Source organism: Denticeps clupeoides, chromosome 2 (genome assembly GCF_900700375.1).
Source record: "Denticeps clupeoides chromosome 2, fDenClu1.1, whole genome shotgun sequence".
NCBI classification, from domain to species: domain Eukaryota; kingdom Metazoa; phylum Chordata; class Actinopteri; order Clupeiformes; family Denticipitidae; genus Denticeps; species Denticeps clupeoides.
Window position 1 is genome coordinate 10,903,522 of NC_041708.1, and position 14,842 is coordinate 10,918,363.

The window sequence follows — 14,842 nt, forward strand, 5'->3', positions numbered from 1 at the left end:
TTTTTCAAAGGAGGGAGATACACACGTATGCAAAAACATTAATATGAATTAAAATGACAATAGCAAACACATTATCTAGGACAGATGCAAATATTATGATGGTGAGCTGATATTGTGTGTGGAAATGATTCCGTTTCTTTCATTGTAGTACAAACTTTCACCAATTGTACAGTAACTTTTTAATTAAAAAAAAAATTATATATACATATGATACCATAGTTCCACCACTATAAACTATATACACTATACGATTTCGTTGATGTGTCCTTCTTTTGCCAAGTGGCACATTTTGCTAAGAATAAGGATTATTTATACTGCATATACTATATACATTCCAATGAATACCAAAATTGTATGTCAGTGTTGTTGATGTATCCCGCTTCGGCTTTTCATTCTTTTTTGTGATTGCATTCATATTATTGTCAAAACTCGCTACACCCTTCCCCAATTGGGAAAATCTGCCTGTACTTTGGTTTTTCGGTCATTTCAATCCCTTTTGTTTGGTCAATAAATGTCTTTAACCAGACACTGTCAGCGTCAGCAGCATACATCACAGCTTGTATAAGAGAATTATTAGAACAGGCTACCAAGTGCATGATAATGATTATGAGATAAGCAGCATTTTTTTCTCATATTGTTTATTTCCAATTCCCAGAGCATTGGGTTTATCTGCAGTATAAATGTGTGTATTTTGTGGGGAAGTGCATCTGACAGTAAAAATCCAAAATATTTCTCTCTATTTCAATCTCTGTTATCTTTGCAACAGGCTTTTCTTCGTTTTTCTCTCAAGTCTTCTTTCATCAATGGTTCAACTGTAAGCCTACTTCAGGCGAATGGGCCTTGTGTTGGTGGAACTGAACCAAGAGACTGTATGCACATCAGTAGTATTAAGAAATGTAACTCCCACTGTATGTTACTGTAAACAGTAGGGGTGTGTATTGGCAAAGAGCTCACGATACGATATGTATCACGACACATGGGTCGCAATATGATTATTTCACGATATATTGTGATACTGTACATATTCTATGGTTCACTGAAAATGTAAAAACTGAGCTGTGATCGGCCTGTGTGGATCACATAACATTAATAATTCAGCCAAAACAACGTAAATCACAACTGATTTTTGGGCTAAATTTGTGTACAGAAACATCGGTATTTGATGTCCCTCTATCGATACAATATCACCATGTAATATATCACGATATATTGCTCTATGGATATTTTCTAACATCCCTAGTAAACATTTTTTCTAACATCCCTATTAAACATTTTTTTCATCACCCAGATTTAAAAGCATTTGAAGAAACCACCATAGACCTCGTGTGATGGTTTAATAATCATGCCCCCATATTACACACCATTTATTAATCTACTGCGAATGATTTAAACAGGATCGCACTTTTGGTTTGGCAGATTTAAATAAAATACATATGCGATCACATTTCACATACTGATTAACTCCTTGAAGCCAAAAAGGTTCATTTAAAGCCTTTTCTGCAGTGCTCTTCTGACGTTTTAAATCCTGACGGTCGATGCGCTGCAACCGCATTCGTTCAGAAAACGATGTAGTGCGTCAACAGCGAAACATTCTGGAGGGAATTACAACACGAAATAACACGTCGATTCATAAATAATGCTATTAATCTCAATTGATATATATTCTCTCCTTCGCCAACTCACGGTGCTGAAAACGGAAGTATAAAAGCGCATTCGAATCCACAAAACTTCAGCCAATAATAAAGGACCGCGGCTGATGACAACCTTTAAACGGACCAATCAAGTTGTTCAACCAGCACGGCTCACCCGGAAGTAGCGCCGATTCGCAAATTCGGATACTGGTAGCGGAATTGTGGTTCTGAAAAGAGCGCTGGGTGATTAAACAAATTGTCTATATAAGGTGGGTGTTTAAGACCGTTCTTCTCTAAGTTAAAACTACGTTAACTCGCTAGATCTTTACCGCACCGCTTTCTCCTAACACATCTGTTGACACGTGCTCCTACGCGGTCAGATGCTTAGTTGATAACAGGCTGTCTAGCTGGCTAATCGAACCTGCGTAATTGGGCGGGTGGACGCGATCATAACCAGCCAACATACCCAGAAATTACTGCAATTTACTAGCTCAGGATATTATGGGTGTATTTGTGTGCTTATTTACTGAGTCTGATTTCGCTGGCTTAGCATTAGCTGGTGAAGAGTTGCACACAGTGAAGTAATAGCGTTAGCATCGCTTGTGCATTGGCTAGCATAATAACACTATTAGTCATAAAAAAAACTAATTTTTCATAATGATCGTTGTGTTTAGAATGGACAAATATTACATGAATTTTTCCCCCAAATATGTAAACTACTAACATAAAGAACATATTTACATTATATTTCATAATTATATACATACACACAGTACAGGCCAAAAGTTTGACACACCTTCTCATTCAATGTATTTTCTTTATTTTCATTACCATTTATATTGGTAGATTCTCACTGAAGGCGTCAAAACTATAAATGAACACGTGTAGTTATGTACTTAACAAAAAAAGGTGAAATAACTGAAAATAGTTTCTTCAAAATAGCCACCCTTTGCTCTGATTACTGCTTTGCACACTTTTGGCATTCTCTTGATGAGCTTAAAGAGGTCGTCACCTGAAATGGTTTTCACTTCACAGGTGTGCCCGACAGCCCTATTGGACAACTGTTAAAATTCATATTATGGCAAGAACCAGTCAGTTAACTAAAGAGAAAAGAGTGGCCATCATTACTTTAAAAAATGAAGGTCAGTCAGTCCGGAAAATTGCAAAAACTTTAAATCTGTCCCCAAGTGGAGTCGCAAAAACCATCAAGCGCTACAACGAAACTGGCACACTTGAGGACCGACCCAGGACAGGAAGACCAAGAGTAACCTCTGCTTCTGAAGACAAGTTCATCCGAGTCACCAGCGTCAGAAATCGCAAGTTATCAGCAGGTCAGATCAGAGACCAGATAAATGCCACACAGAGTTCTAACAGCAGACCCATCTCTAGAACAACTGTTAAGAGGAGACTGCGCGAATCACGCCTTCGTGGTCAAATATCTTCCCAGATGCGAAGAAACGCGCGAAAGGGCCGCAAGAATGGGAGAGGAGGTCGCACCTAGTGCAGAGATTCTATCCTGGTGGCGCACTCATCCCGGCATCCCCCCTTTGAGGCGACTGGCACAAGAACACCGAGGACAAACTCAGCGCGTCTGGCAAGAAGAAGATGCGCACAGTGTTCTCCCGGAGCCAGGTGTTCCAGTTCAAGTCCACGTTCGACGTCAAGTGCTACCTGAGCAGCTCTGAGCACGCCTGCTTTGCCTCCAGCCTGCAGCTGACCTAGACTCAAGTCAATCCTTCTTTTGCCAAGTGCCACATTTTGCTAAGAATAAGGATTATTTATACTGAATGTACTGTATACATTCCAATGAATACCAAAATTGAGCTGTGAGTTTTATGTCAGTGTTGTTGGTGTAACCTGCTTTAGCTTTTTATACTTTTTTGTGATTGCATTAATATTATTCTCAAAACACGCTACACTCTTCGCCAATTGGGAAAATGTGCCTGTACTTTGGTTTTTCTCTCTATCCAGATACTGTCAGCGTCAGCAGCATACATCACAGCTTGTATAAGACAATTAGCAGAACAAGCTACCAAGTGCATGGTAATGATTGAGATAATCAGCATCAGTGATTCTCTATATGGCCTTTTTTCATATTGTTTATTTCTAATTCCCAGACCATTATGTTTATCTGCAGTATAAATGTGTGTATTCTGTGGGGAAGTGCATCTGACAGTAAAAATCCAAAGATTTTCTCTAAACCCCCCATACAGTAACTCTCACTGTATGTTACTGTAAACAGTAGGGGTGTGTATTGGCAAAATACTGTACATATTGCAGCATTCTATGGTTCACTGAAAATGTAAAAACCGAGCAGTGATCGGCCTGTGTGGATCACATAACATTAATCATGTAGCCAAATCATCATAAATTACAACTGATTTTTGGGCTAGATTTGTGTATAGAAACATTGATATTTGATGTCCCTGTATCAATACAATATCACCATGTAAAATATCACAATATATTGCTCTATGTATACTTTGTAAAATGCCTAGTAAACTTTTTTTTAATCATCCAGATTAAACCATATTTGAAGAAACCACCATAGAGCTCGTGTGATGGTTTAATAATCTTAATTATGTGCCAACATGCCCCCATATTACACACCATTTATTAATCTACTGTGAATGATTTAAACAGGATCGCGCTTTTGGTTTAATAAAGATTTATTAAATTACAAGATTTAAATAAAATACATATGCGATCACATTTACTGATTAACTTCTTGAAACCAAAAGGTTCATTTAAAGTTGTTTTACATCGCAGTGCTCTTCTGACGTATTAAATCCTGACGGTCGATGCGCTGCAACCGCATTCGTTCAGAAAACGATGTAGTGCGTCAACAGCGAAACATTCTGGAGGGAATTACAACACGAAATAACACGTCGATTCATAAATAATGCTATTCATCATGATTGATATATATTCTCTCATTCGCCCATTCACGGTGCTGAAAACGGAAGTATAAAAGCGCATTCGAATCCACAAAACTTCAGCCAATAATAAAGGACCGCGGCTGATGACAACCTTTAAACGGACCAATCAAGTGGTTCAACCAGCACGGCTCACCCGGAAGTAGCGCCGATTCGCAAATTCGGATACTGGTAGCGGCATTTTGGTTCTGAAAAGAGCGCTGGGCGATTAAACAAATTGTCTATATAAGGTGGGTGCTTAAGACCGTTCTTCTCTAAGTTAAAACTACGTTAACCCGCTAGATCTTTACCGCACCGCTTTCTCCTAACACATCTGTTGACACGTGCTCCTACGCGGTCAGATGCTTAGTTGCTAACAGGCTGTCTAGCTGGCTAATCGAACCTGCGTAATTGGGCGGGAGGACGCGATCATAACCAGCCAACATACCCAGAAATTACTGCAATTTACTAGCTCAAGACATTATGGGTGTATTTGTTTGCTTATTTACTGAGTCTGATTTCGCTGGCTTAGCATTAGCTGGTGAAGAGAGTTGCACACAGTGAAGTAATACCGTTAGCATCGCTTGTGCATTGGCTAGCAAAATAACACTATTTTTTATAATGATCGTTCGACACACACACACACACACACACAGTACAGGCCAAAAGTTTGGACACACCTTCTCATTCAATGTATTTTCTTTATTTTCATGACCATATACATTGGTAGATTCTCACGGAAGGCATCAAAACTATGAATGAACACATGCTGAGTTATGTACTTAACAAAAAAGGTGAAATAACTGAAAACATGATTTATATTCTAGTTATTAGTAGTCTTGCTTTATCAATGGGGTTGGGACCATCAGTTGTGTTAGGCAGAGGTCAGGTTACTACACAGCCGACAACCCTATTGGACTACGGTTAATTCATGGCAATAACCAATCAGCTAACTAAAGAAAAGAGTGGCCTTCATTACTTTAAGAAATGAAAGTAAATCAGTCTGGAAAATTGCAAAACTTTAATTGTGTCCCCAACTCGCAAAAACCATCATGCGCTACATTGAAACTGGGACACATGATGACCGACCCAGGAAAGGAAGACCAAGAGTAAACTTGAAGACAAGTTGATCCGAGTGACCAGCATCAGAATTTGCAAATTATCAGCAGGTCAGATCAGAGACCGACCAGATAAATGCCACACAGAGTTCAAGCATCAACCATCCCTAGAACAACTGTTAAGAGGAGACTGCATGAATCAGGCCTTCATGGTCAAATAGCTTCCAGGAAACTACTGCTAAGGAGAGGAAACAAGCAGAAGAGTTTATTTGGGCCAAGAAACACAAGGAATGGACATTAGACCAGTGGAAACCTGTGCTTTGGTCTGATGAGTCCAAATTTGAGATCTTTGGTTCCAACTGCGGTGCCTTTGTGAGACACAGAAAAGGTGAACAGACGGATTCCACATGCCTGGTTCCCACTGTGAAGTATGGAGGAGGAGGTGTGATAGTGTGGGGATGTTTTGCTGGTGACACTGTTGGGGGATTTATTTAAAATTGAAGGCACCCTGAACCAGCATGGCTACCACAGCATCCTGCAGCGACATGCCATCCCATCCGGTTTGCGTTTAGTTGGACAATCATTTATTTTTCAACAGTAAATGACCCCGAACACACCTCCAGGCTGTGTAAGGGCTATTTGACCAAGAAGGAGAGTGATTGAGTGCTGCGGTAGATGACCTGGGCTCCACAGTCACCGGACCTGAACCCAATGGAGATGGTTTGGGGTGAGCTGGACCGCAGAGTGAAGGCAAGCACCTCTGGGAACTCCTTCAAGACTGTGGGAAAACCATTTCAGGTGACGACCTCTTGAAGCTCATCGAGAGAAGGCAAAGAGTGTGCAAAGCAATGATCAGAGAATAGGGTGGCTATTTTGAAGAAACTACAATATAAAACATGTTTTCAGTTATTTCGTCTTTTTTGTTAAGTACATAACTCCACATGTGTTCATTCATAGTTTTGATGCCTTCAGTGAGAATCTACCAATGTAATTGGTCATGAAAATAAAGAAAAGACATTGAATGAGAAGGTGTGTCCAAACTTTAGGCCTGTACTGTATAAATTACACACACACACACACACACACACAGATTCTCAGTGATATACTCACAAGTACTCTCAGTGATATAAATTTGAGTAAAATGTATTCAGTGTATTGACATCATAATCATTTGATCCAGCATATTTCATAAATTAGACATGCCAGTGTTAAATTAACACATTCCAAGTAATCTATTGTTTGAGTGTGTCGAATGTCCAAAACACTATTAAAAGTATATACTAATATATTTTTTACACATGGATGAGGCCTGCAACTAGACAGAAACTCTTTCAGTCTAGGTCTAGGCTTAATCCATGAATGGGAAACTAACCCTTAATCATCACTACTACTTTATTAAATGAAATGCATGCATCGCCTGGTAAACATATACTGTATAATTTTTTTTCTGCTTAGATCATGCTCATTATCGTTGGTACTCTGTGTCTATTTGTTGTTCTAGATGACGAGCTCCAATGAATTTAAGATGAACCAGGGCCCAGAGGACAGCATTTCTGCGGTCAAGTTCAGTCCAAACACGTCCCAGTTCCTGCTGGTGTCTTCATGGGATTCCACCGTGCGCCTGTACGATGTCAGCGGTAACTCCATGAGGATGAAGTACCAGCACACGGCACCAGTGCTGGATTGTGCATTTTATGTAAGTGGAATCAGACCTCATGTTTGTTCAACTGCTAGTGCCAGACTTCTGCTGACTGCATTTTTGTTCTTCTGTTGCAGGACCCAACACATGCCTGGAGTGGTGGTTTAGATACACAGTTAAAAACCCATGATTTGAATACTGATCAAGGTATTTATTTTTTATGGTTTAATTTTATGCTATTTCAGAACATTGCTGTTACTTTAATGTGTCTTGGTTTTTTATTTCCTGGAGATACCATTGTTGGAACACACGACGCCCCAATTCGATGTGTTGAGTACTGCCCAGAGGTCAATGTGATGGTGACAGGAAGCTGGGACAGATCAGTTCGGCTTTGGGACCCACGGACACCATGCAATGCTGGCACTTTCAGTCAGCCTGAAAGGGTATATCAGCTACACACTTTTGGAGGAGATTTAGGATTCATTTGGTCCATTTAAAGAATGGTGTGTGTGTGTGTGTGTGTTTTTTTTTTTTGTTTTTTTTTTTTTCTTTTCTTCTTTCTCTCTTGGGGCTTTGTTAACAGGTATACACGCTGTCAGTGGCAGGGGATCGGCTCATTGTGGGCACAGCGAGTAGGAGGGTGCTGGTGTGGGATCTGAGGAACATGGGTTACGTACAGCAGAGGAGAGAGTCTAGTCTGAAATACCAGACACGATGTATTCGTGCCTTCCCCAACAAACAGGTAAACCAATCTCAAATGCTAAATGTTTATTTAAAAAAAAAAGTAAACTACATTATCAATTAGGAATGAGAATGACAGAATGTCCTGGTATATGATAATCACAATACACCCCATGATGATAATAATAATGGGTGGATTCAGTTGTCTTTTATATAACTTAGGATACTGTGCATAAAGAACAGTTAATCAATGTGCTTTTACAATATGGTAAAATTTTAAGAAAATAAACACAAGACCAAAAAATGGTTCTAAATGAACAGGCAAAAACAATCCCCCACAATATAGATGCAGTAAAAGACTGAAAAATAAATAAAAGAAAAAGTAGGCACAGATAAGACCCTGACCGCATATTCCACTTGAACCCAATTGAGCCTAAGCAGAGCTCAAATTAAAAGCCAAATCAGATAAGTTGGTTTTTAAGTGAGTCTTAAAAGTCTCTAGTGAATCTGCATTTTCGGATGTTGCCTGATCACCAGTGCGCTTTAAGCGAGACCTGGGCTGCACTAAAAGCATGTGACTCTTCAAATCTAAGTGCCCTTTGTTGTTTAAGCAGATAATTTAAGTAACTAAGTTAGTTACTTAGTTCGTTACTTAAAAATAAGCTTTTGCAAAAAAGTAAAAACAAAGATATTTTCTTATCAGATATAAAAGCATGATCTAAAAAAAAAATACCCACATTTTTAGCTTTGGTTGAGCAGAAAGGGGGCCAAGGGTATCTACTGGCTTCTCATGAGTTGGGCAGTTTCCAAACATCACTATTTCAGTTTTATCCTCATTAAGAGTGAGAAAGTTCTGCATTAACCAGCCTGTCACTTCCTGAAGACAGGGCAATCCAGTTTTATGGCAAAATTAATTTGGATTCCATTTGCATAGCAGTGAAATTTCCTAAAAATCCAAGTCAAGGCCAGCATGAATAATGAAAATAAAATAGATCCTTGAGGTACACCACAGGACATGAAAGCTGAGGAGGAAGAATAGTTCCCCATGGAAACTGAAAAAGAACACTCTGACCGATAAGACTTAAACTACGACAGGGTCGTACCTTTTAGCTGAACAATGTGCTCCAATCTGTACAATAAAAAATAGTGACCAGCAGTATCAAAGGCAGTGGACACATCTAAATAAGTAGCTTTAAAAAAAGTCATTAAAAACCCTTCAAAGTGCTGTTTCAGTGCTATGATGACAGATTGGAATTCTTCAGTTATAGCATCGGTCTAAAAAAAAAAAACAAAAAACTTTTCTGTTCTAAAATGAGATTTTTTTATGATTTAAGTATTGCATGGTAAACATTGCCTGCCTTTTGTTTTCTGCTCTAAAAACAGTGTTGGTGTGTTCGACCTGTAATTTAATGTCATGGTTTAACTATATTTCCATATCGATTAATTTGTCGCGCCCTTTATAAAATTGATTACAATCAGGCAATACTTAATATATTACCGAATATACTACTTGTAGAAAACTGAAGAAATATTGACAGATTCTTACAGGCATGTAATGTATTGTAAATCACTGCATTTTTGAATTTGCCTGCTCTGTCTGAAGCCAGATACTGTATAACAATAAAGCTGTACATTGGTTGCGAGAACAAGGCTGCCGGGTGCTGCACAGCCTGGTGTGAATCTCCTACCGGGAGCGGCGCTGTACTCTGATCAGGCAGCCACAGTCACTACTACTACTACTACTACTACACAGGCAGCACTTTTAAACCAGAATTTTTTTTGGCCTCCACCCGAAACCCACCAAACAACGGCATTTGGATGTAATCTATTGTGTTCTGCACTGCATCGATGCAATATCGTCCACGTCTACATTGCGATGCACCAATTATACGATTAATTTCAACACCCCTACTCTATACTAAGTTGTACTAGAGGCCAGTATTCTCTAAAATGCTGAGAGAAAGCTTTTTTTTTTTTATTTTTTTTATTTTATTTTTTTTTTCGTGGTATTGCAGGGCTACGTTCTGAGCTCCATCGAGGGCCGTGTTGCTGTCGAGTACCTGGACCCCAGCCTGGAGGTGCAGAAGAAGAAATATGCATTTAAATGCCACCGCTTGAAAGAAAACGGGATTGAGCAGGTGTACCCAGTCAACGCCATCTCCTTCCACAGTATTCACAACACATTCGCAACAGGTAAAATAAGGTTTTCCTGTCTCTTATTATGAAAAGACGCCACTGTTCATGCCGAGGTGAAATGTGATGTCCATTCGCGCTGACAGGCGGCTCAGACGGCTTTGTGAACATCTGGGACCCCTTCAACAAGAAGCGACTGTGCCAGTTCCATCGCTACCCCACCAGCATTGCCTCTCTGGCCTTCAGCAACGACGGCACCCTGCTGGCCATCGCCTCTTCCTACATGCAGGAGCAGGGTGACATCTCGCACCCCGAGGACGCCATCTTCATCCGGCAGGTCACAGATGCGGAGACTAAGCCTAAGTGAGTCCTTGTCCCCACCCCCTGCAAATAAACAATTCCCCTTAGAGTACTGTGAAGCAGGGACAGAACTGCACAGTCTTCACTGGAGCTTCCACCAAAGTAAGGCAATCCAATTCCAGTTGTTATGGGGGGAAAAAAATGTAAAAACACGGTGCAGGTTTATTTACAGTGAGGGAATGTGCTCAAAATGCAAACAAAAAAACCCCACAAAACCGCCGATTAGGAATCAATAAATATACATATTTACTAAAATAATTAAGCTGCACTAATGCTACAGAGACACGCCTAACCTGACCTTAATCCTCGAAGCCGCTCTCCTTACTATTCTTCACCTTTTAAATATACCCCACCATCATCTAATCATTGGGTGAGCCCATTGTGGAAGGAATGAATCCAGCAATATAAATGTAAATATTCATAATTCCCCCCATCAATACACATATTGTCACCCACATAGAGAAAACATTAACAAAATGAAAACTGCAGACGCACACACACACACATTTTCCTCGATCCCAAGCTGGCCTATAAAGTCACCATTCTCCCAGGTTGCGTGTTTCCACAGGGAACTTTTATACCGTTGGACAAAAAAAGCCATGGTGAAAACGTGAATGGTGTGTATGCATGTTTGGGTGAAATTCCGGATTAAAAATGGAACTGAAGTAGTGTGTACCTCACTGTTAATAAATGAAACTTTACTAACGTACGGTGTGTTGTGTTTATTTGGGAACGGCAAGTTAGTCATGATATGAAGTGTAGTCAGTATAAGTGACCTTTAGTAGGCAACTGGTTAGATAACAAACAGAACTACAATTACATTACATTTTACATTTACGGCATTTATCAGACTCCCTTATCCAGAGCGCCTTACAATCAGTAGTTACAGGGACAGTCCCCCCCGGAGACACTCAGGGTTAATTGTCTTGCTCAGGGACACAATGGTAGTAAGTGGGATTTGAACCTGGGTCTTCTGGTTCATAGGTGAGTGTGTTACCCACTAGGCTAATACCACCCTTACAAAGTGCACCCCACAGTTTAAAAAGTACCCACGCTTTTTACAATTACGCATTTAATGTGCCCTCTGGGACTGTCTGAAAGGTGCCATTGAAAGTGAAGTGTGCAGCTGCAGTCTACTGCTGATCTTTATCTGCCTTTTGAGAACTTTCCAATATTGCCTGGTTGATGGACAAGTGATTTTAATACATTTTTTTTGTGTGTGTTTCAACCATTAACCTTATTCCTTTTCCTACCACAAAAAAAAAAAAAAAAAAAAAAACGAACACGCGATATGTAAAAATCCAAAACTTTGGCTCCCCTTGGCCTGGCAACCCACAGATCCACTAAGCTATTTTGATGTCTGCCAGTCTCCACTGGTCAATATTGATGAATTGAAATGAATGCAGGTTGATCCCGGATGAAGACCCTACTCTTCTGTGAGGCGACTTCAGCCTGCATTTGCAAAGACAATTGTAAAGCATAAAGACAGGCAACTCCCTGGACCTGTTTGTGCCCTTTAACCGAATCACGGAAAGGCCGTAACGAGGTTTCTCCTCCGTCTCGCCATGTCGTTCCAGATGCAGCTCCTTCGTTGGCTTATTAAGTAGCTGAATTGAGACGGGGAGCTTTTCCTTTGTCTCTCTGTTTTCCGTCACTGTCGACCATTTAGGGGAAGGAGAAGTCCTGCCCCCTGTGCGCCTGTTTTCTGTGAACCGCTGGTCGTCGGCATTTAATTGAAGTCAATGAGATTATTGCATTCAAGATGTATTGCATGGAAAGTAAATAAATTGTGAGCCGGTTGCCTGCGACTCCATTGAGGACGTTCGGTTGCTCTCTGCGGTTTTTCAGTGTTATTGTTGTGTTTTTACGGTTAACAGGTCAACATAAATGCACCAGGAACGTGAAGTGCCTTCAGGGAATGATTATCCAGACTGCAGCATTCACCCCCCCCCCCCCCCCCCCCCCAGAATATCAGCTGGCATCCAGTTTAACCCAAATCTTTCCCCTTTTTACTGGAACTAATCGCCCTATGTTCTGTTCTGTTCTGTTCTCTGTCGTGGTTTTGATGTGTTTTTATATCTGTTCCATCCAGCACCCATTTTTGTAAGACCATACATGATCCATGTAATATTTGTATTTAGTGTGTTTTAATAACTTTTTAATTACTGGTGCCTGTGTCATATCTGCAGCATGTATTAGTGAGCACTGCAGTATTATTTTTGTCCCCAGTTCATCAGTCACAATAGAAATAAATGTTTGTCATTTAATCTGAAATTTCCTCTGTATGGTTTTTGGTTGGTGCTCTGCAATGACTGAGGAAATAAAGGTAGTTGGCCTTTTAAAAAAATTACATTTAAATAAAGCATTATAGTGACACACACACTTTCTCGGAGTTCCACTTGCCCTACACTATGACCAGCACTGATATGCCTCAGAAAAGCTAGGCTGTGAGTGAAAGCTTTGATATTAGTATTAAAGCAACTAGTGTGCCAACCGCCACTCCCAAATATTGTCTGTCATCAGAAGTGAGGAAAATTATTATGTGATTTATGTGACTGGTATGTGGTGGTTAAACGCAACTTAGGAACGATCAAACATTGCATTTAATTTTAAATGTGGAAGGTCATGTGGTCTGGTTATGACAATAGCCTGAAATAGAGGCAAACTATGTCTAATGGATATGAGACATTTTAATAGGATTTCATTAATTTTGCATCGACAAATTTGGATTGAGTATCATGAATATGATATATTTGCCCTTGTAAATGCATCTTGTAGTGAGTCACTACATCTTGCCTCCATTACAAACAAATCGTTCACCAGAGCCATTTATGGCATTTTGCGTGGCCCTTCCCAAAACACCCCAAAAGTGTGATACAGGCCCGTGCACGAGTCAAAAACAATCGGTTGCAACTCACAAAAAACTTTATCTGTCCGTATGTAAAAGCTAGAATGTTAATGAAGTAATGTTACATTTTAATGCATATTTAAAACAATGCAGAACATTTGCAGAAAAGAGTGGTCAAAACAGTGTGTTAACTCGCCTGTCATTTCCCCTTCATTTTGTGCCAAAAAATAAAACAAGAAATTGTTATGACTGGGCCTGATGCATCTGTATATAATTTTTCCCATGCATTTGTTTTTTGCATTAAAAGGTAAGTGAAGATTCTTCCATTTCCATACATAAACCACCTGTTACCACTGTCTAATGCCAGGGTTTGGCTACCGGCCATCTCTGTGTAAGCTGCCATTTCACTGTGTAAATATAAAGCACATTTCACAGAGACGGGTCATTCCAAGGGCTTTCCAAATAATGAACAAAGAGGGAAACACCTAAGGTGACAAACGGAACAGAAAATAACAATGGATTATTTTTTATCATCAATGGCATAAACGAGCACTGTCCTCTGTTTCGTCCATGTTGGATGCACGAACAATGAAAGCTCCTTAATGAGAACAGACATTTGCCTCCTTTTTTTGTGTTGCCATGTATGCGTCGCTCATTGTTCTATTTGGGTTTAGAAATTGAGTAATTAATAAAAAAAAATACAACTGTGTGCTAATGGACTGTAATGAGATTGCCTCTTTTTAACGGCACTGTGGCATTAAAGTGCGAAAGTGATGGATTTTCTTTTGTATGTGTGCGAGCGGAGCATTAGCGCAGGAGCAATTGCACATCGGCCGCTTCCCAGAACATCTCTCCCCATCTCTGAAACCCACTTTGGCCCTTGAGAATTATAGTAGAAAAGATAAAGACTGTAATTATTTTATTAAAGAGTTTTTTTTTTTTCTTTTTTCTAATGGCCACGGATGAAGTGCTGGCTGCTTCTTCAATATCCTGGAAATTATTTGTGCGTTTGGTTAAACGATGCTACTAATTCCCGTGATTACTCCTAATGAGGCCCTCGTTTTTCTTGTTTTGTTGTGACTTCAGCTTAATATGAAATGGCATTCATTCTGAGGATAATTACCCTTTATAAACCTGGGCAGCTCAGCGGGCCGGGGTCTGTTCTGCAGACCACGGCAAATTGCCTTGTTTCCTGTCATCTTTGCCTCCACCAAATTAGAAAATTGAGTTCCTTGGCTGAGCTCTTCAGCGCTGGGCTTGCCCCCTTCTGCTTGCGTCGGGCCTGGTAATTCATCAGGGCTCTGTAGCAGTTCACGCACATAATGGTTTGTCTTTTTTTTCCCGAGGCCCCTGTGAATGGCAATAGCCTGAAAAAGCCAGCGATTGCCGCGGTTTTTCGCTGACTGTTCGAGGCGAAGGAAAAAATCGAATGCACTAACCATTTAATTACACACGAGGACACGTAGGACAAACCAAATCTAGCAGACTAAAATGCACTGCGGCCTGCCATTTTTACCTGTTTTTAACAATAAATACACTACCTGAAGGGTTATGCTCATAATCCTCATGTATTTAAA

The 14,842-nt window shown here is 40.1% G+C and overlaps 1 protein-coding gene across 2 annotated transcripts; it reads left to right on the forward strand.

The window, feature by feature from the left end:
- The first annotated feature begins 1,839 nt into the window (after positions 1-1,839).
- Positions 1,840-11,122, forward strand: bub3 (BUB3 mitotic checkpoint protein). 2 transcript variants are annotated; one of them, XM_028967521.1, is made up of 7 exons: positions 1,840-1,900; positions 7,106-7,300; positions 7,381-7,450; positions 7,535-7,686; positions 7,827-7,985; positions 9,940-10,117; positions 10,204-11,122. In XM_028967521.1, the coding sequence occupies exons 2-7, from the start codon at positions 7,106-7,108 to the stop codon at positions 10,422-10,424; spliced, it is 975 nt and encodes a 324-aa protein (XP_028823354.1). In that variant the 5' UTR covers positions 1,840-1,900; the 3' UTR covers positions 10,425-11,122. The 2 variants fall into 2 exon arrangements, with proteins under 2 accessions (XP_028823354.1, XP_028823353.1); XM_028967520.1 differs by lacking the exon at positions 1,840-1,900 and adding an exon at positions 4,676-4,797.
- Positions 11,123-14,842: the final 3,720 nt, after the last annotated feature.

Coding starts and splice junctions, on each gene's coding strand:
- bub3 (XM_028967521.1), top strand. CDS start 7,106: ATGACGAGCTCCAATGAATTTAAGATGAACCAGGGCCCAGAGGACAGC. Junction 7,451..7,534: donor TGATTTGAATACTGATCAAG/GTATTTATTTTT, acceptor TATTTCCTGGAG/ATACCATTGTTGGAACACAC. Junction 7,986..9,939: donor GTGCCTTCCCCAACAAACAG/GTAAACCAATCT, acceptor GTGGTATTGCAG/GGCTACGTTCTGAGCTCCAT.